Here is a 14,822-nt window from a genome sequence, read left to right as displayed (position 1 = left end):
GAGTGCGGTTTTCTTGGGACTATTAATGAAATACCCTACGAAGTTTCACAAATTTATAGTTACTACATTCCAGTTAAAATATTTGTTTTTTTATTTTTAATATGTTTTATAATTAATTTTAAAAGGATGGATAAAAAAAAAAGATATACAAAGAGAATAACTCTATCAAGGGTTTTAATTAATTATTTCTTGATTTTAATTGGTGAAACAGGATCCACTTAACGCGTTGATTAAAATTTTATATTATGAGGTCTTTCATTCATTCGTTCATTATTACAAACATGAAGATTTTATAATTTAAGGAGACAAAATTAAAAAACAAAATTTTTAAAGTTTTAAAATGAAAATGTAAAATGAATGAAGTACTATTTGATAGTTTTCTGTTGCGCATAATTGGAATCACAGCAAAAGAGCTTATAGCTCATGTATCCGAAATATAAATGTTGATGAAAGAAACGTAAACCAGGCGACGTAACTCGATTAAAGTAGCTATAAATGATTCCATTTAATTAGCATTCAACAAAGTACCGCTAGCTCCATCTATTGACAAACAATTTAAAGGTTTATTTTAATATTTTTTAGTTACTATGTCAGATCTATTTTTAATTAGTTTAATAAAACTCCTAATGCACAAAATTTTGAAAATAGTATTAAATTACAAAATAATAAGAATTTTTGTGTTTCTTGAATGTTGAATAAGAACTGACATATACTTTGGTGAAAAGGAACGTCTCGTAGATAATACACACCCGATGTCATCATATGTCAAATTTGGCCTTCAATTATTGGAGCTTCTCGCAATTTGTGAGGGTTTTGCAATGTCTGAGTGAAGTGAAACACATGAAATCGATGCTGTAAAACAACTGAATGGTGTCCTCATTAAAATGACCTCGAGAAGCAAGAATGCCGTGCGGAGCTACGAGGCAGAGATCGAAAAGAGTCGTGAGGAGTCCAACTGGAAGAAAGTTGTGGACCTGGCTCAACAACTGAAGGCCAGGTCACCTCAACATGGTGAGTAATCACGAACAGTGTTCACTATAATGGTATCTAATTGTATTAAAGTTAAATATTTATATAATACTACAGGGATATTATTTTATCTTTCCTATTTCAATATCAATAAATATATTTTGAATAACACCAAGTCATCTATATTTTATCTTTATGGTATTCATAAGCTTTACAACATCTTCTATAACTTTAAAAGGTGATTACTGTAAACTACCATTCAGTTTAACTAAATTACCAATAAAGATTGAATTGTAAATAAAAAACTATTGAATATTAAACATGTAGTGACTTAATCTAGCATAATCAATTAAACTCTTGTTATTGGAATTGATATTTCCGCTAGAAGCTTGTGTATTGTATGAGTTTCAAAGAGATACCTTGAATATGTTTGTTACCTTGTAGACTAGTAAATTTATGATCTAACAGACAAAAATATCTAGGGCAGTATTAATTTAAAGTTTTCATACAGACTGCAAACTCAGTCCTGCACATCATTTATTAGTCATGAATTTATTTATAACAACATTCTGATATTTTCAAAGTTATTACATAAGTGTGTACATAACTTTAAATAAGCAAACATAACCACATGATACAAGTTAATATTATACAAGTTTAAATTTAAAATATCTCGTCTTTATACACATATCTTTACCCCAATGACTCACTACTAGATTTCTGTGTGTGCTTTTAAATTCCTTCTATAGTGATCTATATATTTCACCCTACTTATAAATTCAAATATGTATTTTCCCTTGTAATATGTCTATGTCAATCAGCTAGCTCCCCTTTTTGATAAATTTGCCATAACAATTAACTGCAAAAACTGTTGATTCATAGAAGTAATCTCTAAGTAAGTTAATTTAATTTATTTGACTGTTAACCGTTTTATAACTTTAATAACTTTGCTGCTTTTCAGAGAGTCTCGCACATTTCCTTATCGGTGAGGGCAAATTGGAAGCCTTTCTGGATGAATGTCCTCCTATCAAGGAGAATATTGAACGAGCCCAGAGAGAACTATCGGATGCGAGAGGCTACCTGACCCTCGCCACTGATGAGGCCGGCAAGAAAGCCGGTGTAGCGTTAGATGCACATTTACTGCTCGGGAAGCTGAATTACGCGTGTGGAGCCTATGATGACGCTTTGAAACACTACACACTCGCAGAGCTGAATACATTGACGGAGAAGGAATTACCTGTGTGAGTATGTTTTTTACAAAGCAATGGTATAATTGTAACTTTAAACACCCATACCATTACTTATTTTTATCTTCTGACAAAATTTTCAACTAAATGTTTTTTTTTAAGTTTTAAGTACTTGTTTCCAAGATGGAATTGTTATTCAGAATACCTGAATAGTGAATTATTACGTCGTGTCAAAAATACATAATTTATTAAATGGATAATTACATCAAATATTTCAATAAAAAATCCTTTTATCTAAAGTGCAGTAATATTAATATCTAAGCTTAGTTATGCAAGTGGTTACGATTTTTTCATTTATTTTTAAACTTAACAAGGTATCTTTTTCACGGACATTGATATAATCACAAAATGTCATCGGACGCCTGACAAGCAAAACAAGCTTTAATAGTATCTTTACTTTATATGATAAGCCGCACATAAGATAAGATAGTAATCTTGCAACTTATTATAATACTTTACTTTGCTACAATGTATGTTATCAATTGTCATTCATTACTAATATCGGGACCAATTTTAGGACGCCATGTTATCAAATTATTTATGACTCATGTGTGACGTCATCAAGTGGCCATAGACACGAAGCGCGAAAGTTTTCGTGATTGACAGTTTTACGTATAGAACGTACTTCGAAGGCAGCCCTAGTAGACTCGAGACACGTTAAAAACAGAAATGTTCATTTTTCCCGCGCTTTTATGTATTTTTTATTTATAATTTATTTTTAAGTAATGGTTTATGTCGTACAGCCTTCCTCGATGAAAGAAAAATAATATCATCGAAATTGACAACAATTTATGAGTGAAATACTATTTTTTTTTAAATATGACCTTATTTTAAATTATTTACAGTCGCAGTCTTCGAATAGTCGCGGAGTCGTACGCCATTAAAGGACTATGTTTGGAACAAACCTCCCTGCCTGGTTCCACGAGCCGGTACAAACAGGCTGAAAGGGAAACGGAAATGGTTATAACATATATTTTGATCAGTAAAGCACTTTGGACTTAGGTCTTTTGATATTTATACACATTACGCGGTTATTTTTTTAATTTTACATATTTTTTTTTTGTCTATTGTTGATGAAGAAAGTTAATAATTAAGTACACACAGAGAACTTATATGTATGATAATTTTATCTTAATTATCACTATCTGACAGTTTTTCCAGCTCTAAATTATTTTTTCTATATTTCTTCAAGTATTTGGTCTATGGAATTTTTTTGTTCGTACATTTTATTAGTTTAATCTAAAATTTCTGCCCCGAAATTAATTATCTTCGTATAAAATAGGAGATAAGAATTATATGAATGTAATATTTGACTAATGTATTTCTTAATAGATCCGCAGCTTCGAGATATCGTCGGAGCTGAGTCTATTGTACCTGCAGCGCTGCGGCAGCGCTCGGGGCGCTGGCGTGACGCTTGAGACAGCGCTGCAGCGCGCTCCACTCTTACACATACGAGCTGGGAGACTGCACGCGGCCATCGACAGGTTTCCATATATATAATAACATTACCTTCATTAATTTTTTCCGATAAAATAATTTTCCCCAAATTCTTCTTTGAAATAAACATGTCAAAAAACAACGACCTCGTGACAGATGTCAACCTTTTGACGTATGTATATATATACGTCATTGATTCAATAGCTTGTTATGTCGGTGTCGTGTTAGCATTGGTTCAGCTCATATAGAAGTAATCTATGACCGGTCTGACCTGCGTGACCGGTCTGACCTGTCCGCCCGGTCTGATCATTTCTCCAGTGTGTGATATGATTCCAAGGTACCGCGAGATGTTGACGGCGGTGGAGTCCTCGTCCACGCAGACCTTGCGACTGACCCTGGCGAGGCAGCTCGCTGAAGTACTCATGAGAGGAGTCACGGGACAGGTGTCGTATGGCATACGTATATGAGATAGCTTTTGTATGAGAAATCCATTTTGGAATCTTTTGTTGTGAGAATATTTAAATTATAAAATAATCAATTTCTTTGTCAAAAAGCTGTCAATTAAATACAATATTTTTTCCAAGTGTTATGTTTAAGAGATGTTTATATTTTGCCTATGTATGTCGGTGACATGTTTTCTGCGGTCCAGGTTTACAAAGCGCCGGTGCGTCCCTTGGATGGAGCGAACGAGGGACCTTGGAAGCCGAAGAAGTACACCGCCATCAATCAGGTCGGCCGGGGTCGAAAGGATCCAGTGCTCATACTAAGAATATAGATAATAAATGCGTCCCCGACGCGGAATACGGAATAAAACAAGGGAGTGTTGATTCATGGTCGGGACAGAAAATTTAATTCTTCTCCAGATATTTAAAAAGAGAAGTTTTAGGGCATTTTTTATTTTTAAACTTTCATATCAAAATGAGTTTACAAAAACGTTGACTATTCGTTTCCTTCCTCGCACAGAGAGGGAGAGGCTGTCCCAAAAGACAGGTTCTATGCGAGTCCCATGACGGGGAAAACATTCTGATAAATACATATCTCTGTCATAAGTTGGTTTATACGAAGAAAGTTTAGAAATAAAAAATAAAAAGCGCGTAATAATATCCGGAAAAACTTATTTTCTTTCAAATGAGTACGCGCGAAAATTTTATTTTACATTAAGGCTTAGGAACGCCGCGCCGTCACAGTTTACAAGTTTCTGCTGTGAGAGAAAAGAAAAAAGAATTACGGTATGGGAGAGAATGAAAATCATTGGCGGTAGATGACAAACAACAAGACTAACTGACAGACACTTCCGCCGCGTCTGAGCGGGACCGAAGTTTGTCCTTTACCCAAGGGTGCGTTAAATGTAAAGCGGTGTGAAAGTCCAAAACATCAGGCTCCTGTATAGTCGGTGTGCCCTCGCTCACACCTTACGCATCTTCAAACGCACGTTATCAAGCCTATGTCATAACTAATAATCTCGCCCGCCCGAGGTCGCTGCAAAGTAAACGAGACTGCGGGAGCGCGCAGGTTAAAAAATAATTCCAAACGCGTAGCAATCCGTGACTATTAGCTTCATTTAAAAGAATACTGGCTTAGGTGTTAGATGTCATTACAAGGACCTTCCATATACCAGTTCGTGCCGCGCAACGAGCACGAGGAGGCGGTGCTGGTGCTGCTGGTGGGCGAGGCGATGGCCGTGAGGGACGCCGTGCTGTCCCAGAGCGCGGAGTTCGAGTCCCTGAGAGCGCACTCGCTGAGGACGGCCGCGGCGATCGCGGACCTGCTGGCGCTGGCGACCATGCGCTGGGGACAACTGGCCGTGGTCATCGAGGTGGTACACACTGGGCGATGCTCTCAGACATGTCTAAGGCGGCCCATACATCTGCAATATTTTTGTTGTCCAATAATACTGAACGCGCTCTTTGAATCCAAACGTGTAATACGTATTTAGCAATAAGATTGACAGCCATTCACGAGACTGAACCGATCACAACCGCTCGAGACCAGAGACAGTGACCTGCAAATATCTTGCGCAACACAAACCCTAGTCCTTAAACAGTACAGAACACACATACAGCGCGACACAACTCCAGCTCGCTCCAGCGTCTGCTCAATCCTTGCGTGATCTCTCAATATGATCCCTACTCTGATAATATTGTACAGTCAGCTGTATAGTGCGATGCTATTGTAGATGTGTGGCCGCCCCGTGCTGCCCCGCGTTTAAATAATAGATCCGTATTCGTAGTTCGGCGGTATTACGGCGGAGCTGATGAAAATGAGAAATTAATCACTTCCCTTGAAATACAATGAATTCTTTTTTATGATAAATCCTTGGTACGATATTGTGTGTCGGGATGTGGGGTGCAGTTTTTTGTTCGAATGAATATGTACCCAGGCCGTGGCTTCACGCGCGTTTTCGCACTTTTGTTCGTTAAGAAGAAAATATAAACCGAACATGACAGGCGTGTTAACCGGTGTCAGCGACATCTACCGTCTGTATCGCATAGCTCCGTACTTGATATGATTGTCCTGTAGCCGAGTCGGTATATCGGAGAGTTTCATCAATATTGGTTTAGCATATCGTGTGTGAAGCCCCACCAGACGTCACTCAGTCAAACCTCCGCGCTCGTAATATCAATGGCATGTACTGAGCATGGTCCACGTGTGTCCGTAGTCTTTGGAGCGCGCTATGAAGTTTTCGTTCGGCTGCGCTCACATCTGGAGACAGCGCGCCCTCGCCACCGCCGCCGCCGCGCACGTCGAGATACACAAGCAGACCAACGGTACATACCTAGCGCTAAGTGACAGACACACACACACGTCGTATGTGACATACAGCTAGGCCAGAGTCGAGGACTGACGGCTCGCAACATAACTCAGTAGGTACAGGAATATAGGACAGCAGCAGGTTCGCTTACCGAACGTGACGATTCTAGTTGTATACATATTTTGTATCTGTAGTCGTTTCCAATGTTTGGTGAACGTTGGTTTTATGAACTGTTATACAAATGTCTAAGGTTACACCAGTATGAACGACCGGAGACTACCTTCGCTCTAACATGTAACATCAATTAGTTTGTTTGTACGCTTATTCTGTATGTGTTTGTCGTGTGTCAAGGGTCGTCGGTTTGGGGATCCACCGTCCGCGCTCTGGGGGTGTCCCGGCGCGCCGCCCCCCTCGTGCCCGAGGACTCCGCCCTCCGCCTCGTAGCGGCTCACACGGCCTACAGAGCGCGATGGGTAGACACACATACATAATGTCGGCATTAGTGTCGGCGGTCTGATCTGTCTGAGATACAAACTCGTATCCTGACTCTCATATAAAGTACATGACTTCACAGAAAATATTAATTCTAACGTAGTTGTAATTAACTGAATTATTTCCCCGAAAGCTGTCCAACAGCCTACACTCTATAGTCCCACTGTCATTCCTTACTCGACATGTGACACACTCGATATCCGTGTTGTATGATCTGTGCTCGCTTGACCGGTGCTCGTGACGTCAGAGGCTTGTTTCCATAGATAGAGGAGGGCATCGAGTTGTCGGAGGAGGCGCTCAGTATAGAGGAGCAGCGCCGGGGGGCTCTGCTGGCGAGGTGCTGCCTCATGTGCGGCGTCGGCTACCAGATGAAGGCCCAGGTGAGTGGAGCCACGGACACGGCCGGCGGCGGGGGCAGCGCACGCGCGGGTCCGCGGGCTCAGGCGACACTCTGACGCCCGTGAACGTTTGACTGACGCTTTATAACATGAAATTCCAGTACATTAATTGGGTTTGAAGTTAAAGTTATTTGTGTAGCTCATGAAGGTTCTGTTTCCTTGTAGTAGTGTTGGATAGTTGTTATAATACGAGGACGCGTTACAGAAAACGAATTCCAGAATAGACAAGGAGGCGGAGAACGACAAGAGTCTGAAGATGTTGCTGAGGTCCGTGCAGCTGGACGACAACGACCACCTGGCCTTCTACCACCTGGCGCTGCAGTTCATGCACCTGGGCCTGCTCAACGACGCCATGGTCAGTCGCGGTAGCGGTCCCTGCACACATATGATGGAATTGTGCTTATAGCACACGCACGTAATCTCTATATAGCTATCTCGCTCGCACTCATGGCTCTCATGGAGCCGTACTAAGAAATACAGCCGCCATCAATCAATACATTGTAAATCGACCGATCAGAGTCGTAGAGTTGGTCCTCATGACCCGTGCGCGGTTAGTTGTTTATTGATAACTATGGCTCGCTGAACATTCCTATCTCTTTAGTTGTTTATGAGCCGAGCAATCGAGTAGTCTCGCATAAGTTTACGCGGCCTACTTAAATATTACCATATCATGTCCTAGTAGGTTATTTTAAAATTTGGTTAGGAGAGAGGAGCTTGGACGGTGGAGGTGAGCGTTCAACGCGCGTTAGATAAGGACCCCTTGAACCTACACCTGGGTCGCAAGTCCCGGGCACTGTTGAAGCTCCTCTCCCTACAAACGCGATGGACCCGGCACCCGCGCGGTGAATCCATGCAATGATGAGAGGTTTCGTCTCATGCGAGTGTGGTGCCATTGTCGCAGGACGCGACTAGGTCGTGCCTGTCGGTGCGCGCGGAGTGCGGCGGGGGTCTCCGCCTGGCGACCGCGCTTTGGTCGTCTGCGTGCGCTGGCGCGAGGGGTGCTCGAGCGCTATCCGCGGCGCGCCTGGCCCAGCTGCACCACCCGTCTTCCGCCTGGCCTCTCCACAGCCTCGCCGCCTTGCAGCTGCTGTGGGAGAGCGGGGAGGTAGAGACGCAGAACATACAGTCCTCGACATGCTATACACGTATATCTATGTTTATTTGAATGACTATTATGCGGTGCGCGCAGGCGGCTCTCAGTACGGGCAAGGAGCTGTTGAAGCTGTTGACCAGCTCGGAGGAGCTGGTCGCCGAGCACGTGGATGGCGGGGACCTGGACGCGCTGTCCGACTCACAGAGAGACGACGGCCGCAGCACCCGGGACTCGGGTACGCACTATGAACCGATCAATGTCTTCTGATAAATGAAGCTAATATTTCAGATTACTACTTTATTACTTTTTTATAACTCCTCACTCCCGACGTTTTGGTACTCAGCAGCGACCGTGACCACGGGCGGACCAGCTCCGAATATATACGAGCTGAAATATTTTAGCTTCATTTAAATGAACACTCGCGATAGTCTTAGAACTCATTGTCTTCTTCTAACTTAAACATATATTTGTATGTAAAGAAAAATATAACTGACTCCACGGATCACAAACAAGACCAAATATTGTTATCTGTGGTTTATTTTAAATTTCTTATAACGAAACCGCTGCCAAGAAGAGAGCTGGAAATATTATATCCGGATAACGGAATCGACGTCGACAAGTAGCAGCTTTAAATGTCGCTTGACTTTTTATTGCGAACCGGATGTAGATTGTAACCTTTAAACCTACTAATAAAGTCTCCTCTTGCGGAGAGACTCGGCAATGCTTTCGTTGTTCGTGTCATCCTCATCAGCGTATCCTATGTATGTATGTCCCCAGCGTCCATCCGCGCGGAGTCGGCGGGCGCGTACCGTATGGAGCGCACGTTGTCCGAGGGCGCGTCGTCTTTCTCCAACAAACCTCGCAGCGCGCTCGCTGAACACAAGGCCAACGCCTGGCTCCTCCTGGCCGACTTGTACTTGAGGTTAGAACTAACCTTTTTTTTTGTTAACGCGGTGAAAAGGTTTCACACCTACTCCTCCGTGTAGGGGACACGGAGGCGGTTATTTGGGATTCGGGCCAGAAGAGCCCATGCCAGCCACTAAAACACCAGCGGTCACCAAGACCCCATTGGAGGTCATTGGAGGTCAGGTCACGCCGGACACCGAACCTGACACTCGGATCATGAACTAGCATAAACTGAGTATCGAGATGACACAAGCACAGCGGCGGCACAGCTGCGGTACTCATTATATACAATATATAAAGGCCTGTGACCGCTTAGAAAATTATAATCCTTAATGTATTTACGCTCCGCTATCCTCTCTGCATGGGTTTATTTAATACTGAATTTCATATTGTGATGCTGAACATACTTTAAGCGCATCAAGTTGGCCAGCTAGTACGTCCTATAAATAGCATCTCCAGAGCGCCCCGTGTGTACTGAGGCCTTCATAGCTATTGTGTAGCGCGAGTGATCACAAACCCACAACGGCCATGTGTCTGTTGTCACGTTTCGTGATAGTGCTAAGGAAGTCTCCGCCCGTGTTCAGGTCGGACCGAGTGAGCGCGGCGGCCGGCTGCGTGTCCGAGGCCGCGTCCCTGACGCCCTTCAGTCACCTCGTCCTCTACACCGTAAGTTATGTTTTATTATTAATTTCTATTTATTACTTTAATCAATCCAATCTCAGTGATCTCAAGACCAGTTTACAGTAAACGCCTAGTTAATAGTAACCTTACCCTTACATTAATTTCTCGAATAGTGAAACCAAATACTGAGAATGCAAAGTTTTTCATGCGTATGTTTCGATAGGTATTGAAGTATGTCTATGAATGAGTATTGAGAACTACTCGCATGTGATCGATGATGCGAACATGAAGTAAGGATGCCTTACAGCTTTAAAGCTCCGAGCAATATTATTTAGAAGCCATTGTTATGTTTATATATATATTGTGTGTTCTGTTCGTATAGCGCGGCCTGGTCCACGCGGCGAGCTCCAACTGGGACGAGGCCCGCCAGTGCTTCACCAACGCCCTGGCCATCCACCCCACACACCTGGACAGCATCGTGCAGCTGGGTCTGTGGGACTCCACATACTATACTCATAAACATATACACAGGTGTATCGAAAAGTCATTATAAAAATTACATAATTTTCAAGAAAATGGAATCTCCATTTCAACCTACTAACAGACTCGGGCCTGTCGAAAACAAACATAATTCATTCTTGGAAAGTGTGTTGAACGCAGCCCTAGAAGGTTCATTTCAAATTTGGCTAGGTAGATACGAGCTTGGACAGTCGAGGTGAGCGTTTTACACTCGTTAGAAAGGGGCCCCTTAAACCTACACCTGGGTCACAAGTCCCAGGCACTGTCGAAGATCCTCACCCTGCAGCGCGGTGAGTCCATAGAATGCCGAGAAGTTTCGTCTCTCTTATTTATTCAAAGTATTGTCCGCTCGATTCTATACATTTCGTCAATTTTCCTGCAATCGCTGTATACCATCGCGGATAAACTGCCTGGCCGGTCAGGAAAATCAATTATCAAGATATTTTCTAAATTTTTCGAATTGAAAGTGCTGCTCTGTCAGCGCGGGTCCCGCGACGCGAGAAGTGGAGAGCGCTGTGCAATAATACAGCCCATACAAACGCTTCACACACTTGATAGGCTTTGCTTTACAAGAGGGCGCTGTCGTGTTGTAAAATCACTTCGCCGTGTGTTCGGAGCCACTCTGGACGTTTTTGGATGAACGCGTGGTGGACGTTCACCACTCGCGGTCGGTAGCGAGCACCGTTAGCTGCTCCACCAACTCACAACAGCGCCCAGTACACAATGTCCGTAATGCAATATTTTTTGGACTAAGAGAAAGTCCTTTATCTAGCACATCGAAATCACAGGATCTTAAAAGCCAGAGGACGAAAGTTCACCAGCGATGATGACCTATAGCGGCTTTTTTTAATCAACAATAAAATAGTGCTGCCGAAAGTAGCTTTGAAAATTCAAAGAGATATAAATCTATGACCACACATGCTATATTTTGTTAAGGTCCTACCCTACCCTAACAAAACATAGCATGTGTGGCTTCCAGACTTGTCCGCATGATGAAGTGAATGTGTTTCAAATCATGACGTTGCATACTTGAGTCTGGCGACAGCTGTTAGAGAAACCGCTAATGACTTTCCGATACGCCTGGTATGTCCCCACGGGTCACTCGCTGCCAGCCTAAGTTTAAAAAGAAAACATATATTTATTCCAAATCATAAAATTTGTATCTCAAGCAATATCGACCTCGACCGCTTGCACTCGGCCGCAGCGACCCGAGCGAGCGGGAAGCCAGTGTAGGCTAAGGATACACGTACTGTACACTACAACTACACGATCACGCCTGGCACTGTACGAGTATAATCTCAGGACCCGCACTGGACATGTCCCTTACCGCTACACACGAAACGTTCTGAATTCATAAAGTAGGTAGTAGGTGCGTGGTAGTAATGACGAGCACCCTGTATACAGGAGCGACGTACTACGCCTTGGGTTGGTTGCGGTTGGCGGAGCGGACGCTTCGGGAGGCCGGGGTTCTGGAGCCGCGGCGCGCGGACACCTGGCGTCGCCTGGCGCTGGTGCTGGAAGCGCTGGACGAGCCCGCGGCCGCCGCAGACGCCGCCGCCGCCGCCCTCGCCCTGCACCCGCTGCACGCCGCCCACGCCCTCCACGCGCTCACCGCCGACAGGCTGCCGCTCTGAAACCGCCCGCGGAAATATATATATATATATGTATATCTAAGCTACAAGCTACAAGTCGGTCCGCGGACTCTGGAACGCGTTTAGAGAGGCAGAAGTGAAACTTCGTAATGTGAGAATGAACACACGGCGGCGCGGCGCGGAGAGCACTTGTTGATGAAGTCGTCCTGTCTGTTAAAACAACCTTTATAATCCTTGCTCTCACTTCCCGTCCGACCCATCCCTCCCCTCTCCCCGGGAGCGTGGAACGTTTAACGCAACCTCGCATTGGAAGTTTCACTTCAAAAAAGTAGTAAAATTCAAGCCACGTCAGATGTATGTATATGTAAAAATTAGTTCAATCAAAGTTTCTCATACACGCGACGCCGACACTGGGCTACACTCGGTGTAACGATCAGCTGCCAGGCGGATGTGGTGTCTGTGGCCATACACATAAGAGCGTCCGGGTGATGTGGCCGCTGCCGCCAGGAGTGCAGCTCGTGTCGCCGCGGTTACAGTCCGTGTTCCCACGTAGTGACTTAACGTCGGTAACTTATATTCATAGTTAGTGTGAGGCGCGGTTCAAATATTTTATAAACCTAGCGTCTCCGGTAACTGGCGTGGCGATGGATCTATCTTTAAAGGAACTAACTTTATTAATATTAGTGTTAAAATATATATGAAATGTTCAATTATACAAACGGTAACTGGCAATAAATAATGTATTATATCGTGGGCTTATGGCTCAGCGGTTAGAGCGGCGGCAGGTCGCGCTCCGGGCCGTGTACAAGCTGTCGGCCCGCGTGTTTCCTGTAGACTCGTCGCTGTGTAGACGTACTTCCTCTTAGACAATAAGCGAAAACGACTCGTGTAATTACGTCTCTATTCCTGTGACAATAAGGCGCGCATCATCCGTGGAAATAGAAAACCTGAAAAATGTTGGAAACTACTCAGCGTATCAGACGGCGCGAGCCACGGCGAGCGGGGAGGTAAATACAATAAGCGACCGGCGGAGCGAGCGACACAGCTATGATGATTGTTGATCACACCGGGTCGGCTGTGCTCCTTCCGTCTCGCGGTCAGCGACGCCCAGGAAGTGACGTTCCCGATGCTCGTTCAATAAATTATTGAATTTATTTTCCTCGCTGCTAAATGTTGTTACAGATGTTTGTATGTGAAAGTGCTTTGTTAAAAACAGTCTTATAGTTGTTTGAATTCCATTACACACGCACACACACATCTGTTTGTATGTGTGTGTGTGTGTGTGTGTGTTAATTGTTTTAAGAGACCGGACATGTTTTCCGTGTAAAATTATTTGATATTTCGTGATCTATTCCAGCAGCGATAATTCTGTGTTATGTTCACCTGTAATGCAATATTGTATGTAGTTTTCTTAACAGCGGTAATCGTAAGCTCTATGTATACCCGCTGTGTGTTTAGTACGAGTTTTGCAATCACAATAGACGTTTACAGGTTTTCATTCTTAAATCTCGTCATATTATAGTATTAACGTGGGCTATTGAACGAGAAACGAGCGACGTTCAGTGTGTATTGTGAGTGCGCGAACTCGTACTAAACCCCCTGTTCCTATACGCACGTGAGACGTGAATATCTCGTTTGTAAAGTGTAATATCCTCGAGGACTGTATTTCATAGCATTTTTTAGATGTTTTAGACGGATTTACTGAATTTCTCTAGTTTATGGGTCCAAAGTTTATTTCTATGGAGCACGAGAGCTTTCCTAGTCGACATTTATATATCTATGGTTCTGCGGTCGGTGTTGGTCCGTCCCGCCCGAGGATAGAGGAATTTATGCTTTATGTCCTCGCACTAGGGTCTATTTCAGTATAAAACGGTCGGGTTACGGGATGCGGGTGTGTGTTTTCGACGGGTGGTGGTAGATTTCTCGTGATACTTGACTTGTATGTAGCATATAATTCATGTCTGTCTGTAACCTTGTATGTTCCATATAGTTTGTAAAGGAGATGTAATATTTAGCCCCTCACATTCCCAGTACTCGCTATAGATGCGAGTCGTATACGTAAAACTTTAAGTTATCACGTGTAACTCATATCAGTATGAAAGTCAGCTGAGCCGTCTCAGTCTGTGTCTGAATCGCTTCCCACGGTCGTGCGCCGTCGGCCTTGTATTATAATGTACAGAACTATAATAAGTGTTTTATTCTTATGTATATTCATCGTCTGCACACGGACGGTTGCCAGTTAATGATCAATACTCCGCACACGTTAAAACTGATAGTCGGTCGATCGGACTACTGGTAAGCGCTATTTGTGCGGACCATGTATTTATCGTGTAACCGTACAGTAAACAACCTGTGTGTAAATATTGTAATGTCTCGGCCGTCGCCTCCTGTACACTCGTAGTTCAATGTTGATGTAAATATAATGTTTGTTCATATAAATGTGTAATGTTACAACTTTATTTTTTGTTTGTATTCTGTATTCCTAGTCCTTTGGAACGGTTTCGGGAAGAAACCTTGCTGGAGCGATCCGGTTCAGTCACGGTTATTTAGTTTTCTGTTAGATAGCAAACATTAATTGAAGGTTCCAAGGCTTCCCCAAAAAAAAAAAAAAAAGCTGTAATGAATATTTTAATATCTACACTTAGATTTACATACTACCCTCCTACCCTCGTTAATTTAGCCATCCACATACAAGAGAACTCTTAGTCAAAATTATATAGTGCGTTCACTTGAAATTATTTCTATATGAAATAAAATATAAAGAACTTTATATAAGTGTTAAAAAAATATATATTT

General features: G+C 43.2%; 1 protein-coding gene across 1 annotated transcript; it reads left to right on the top strand.

The window, feature by feature from the left end:
* The first annotated feature begins 764 nt into the window (after positions 1 to 764).
* On the top strand, positions 765 to 14,485 carry LOC116769439 (tetratricopeptide repeat protein 7B). Its single transcript, XM_061522675.1, has 17 exons — positions 765 to 1,011; positions 1,931 to 2,210; positions 3,062 to 3,176; positions 3,549 to 3,700; positions 3,991 to 4,096; positions 4,303 to 4,383; positions 5,272 to 5,469; positions 6,313 to 6,421; positions 6,757 to 6,878; positions 7,161 to 7,277; positions 7,501 to 7,650; positions 8,197 to 8,400; positions 8,485 to 8,623; positions 9,166 to 9,310; positions 9,879 to 9,960; positions 10,298 to 10,403; positions 11,839 to 14,485. Exons 1-17 carry the CDS (start codon positions 885 to 887, stop codon positions 12,066 to 12,068), a joined length of 2,463 nt encoding a protein of 820 aa, XP_061378659.1. The 5' UTR covers positions 765 to 884; the 3' UTR covers positions 12,069 to 14,485.
* The last annotated feature ends 337 nt before the right edge of the window (positions 14,486 to 14,822 follow it).

The sequence above is a fragment of the Danaus plexippus genome, chromosome 14 (assembly GCF_018135715.1).
Source record: "Danaus plexippus chromosome 14, MEX_DaPlex, whole genome shotgun sequence".
NCBI lineage: Eukaryota > Metazoa > Arthropoda > Insecta > Lepidoptera > Nymphalidae > Danaus > Danaus plexippus.
This window is presented reverse-complemented; position numbering and strand designations above follow the sequence as displayed.

Bases quoted from the DNA above. Each gene is read 5' to 3' on its own strand.
- LOC116769439 (XM_061522675.1), top strand. From the start codon at position 885: ATGACCTCGAGAAGCAAGAATGCCGTGCGGAGCTACGAGGCAGAGATC. The intron at 3,177-3,548 runs GTTATAACATAT...ATTTCTTAATAG, and splicing joins CTGAAAGGGAAACGGAAATG to ATCCGCAGCTTCGAGATATC. The intron at 5,470-6,312 runs GTGGTACACACT...GTGTGTCCGTAG, and splicing joins AACTGGCCGTGGTCATCGAG to TCTTTGGAGCGCGCTATGAA.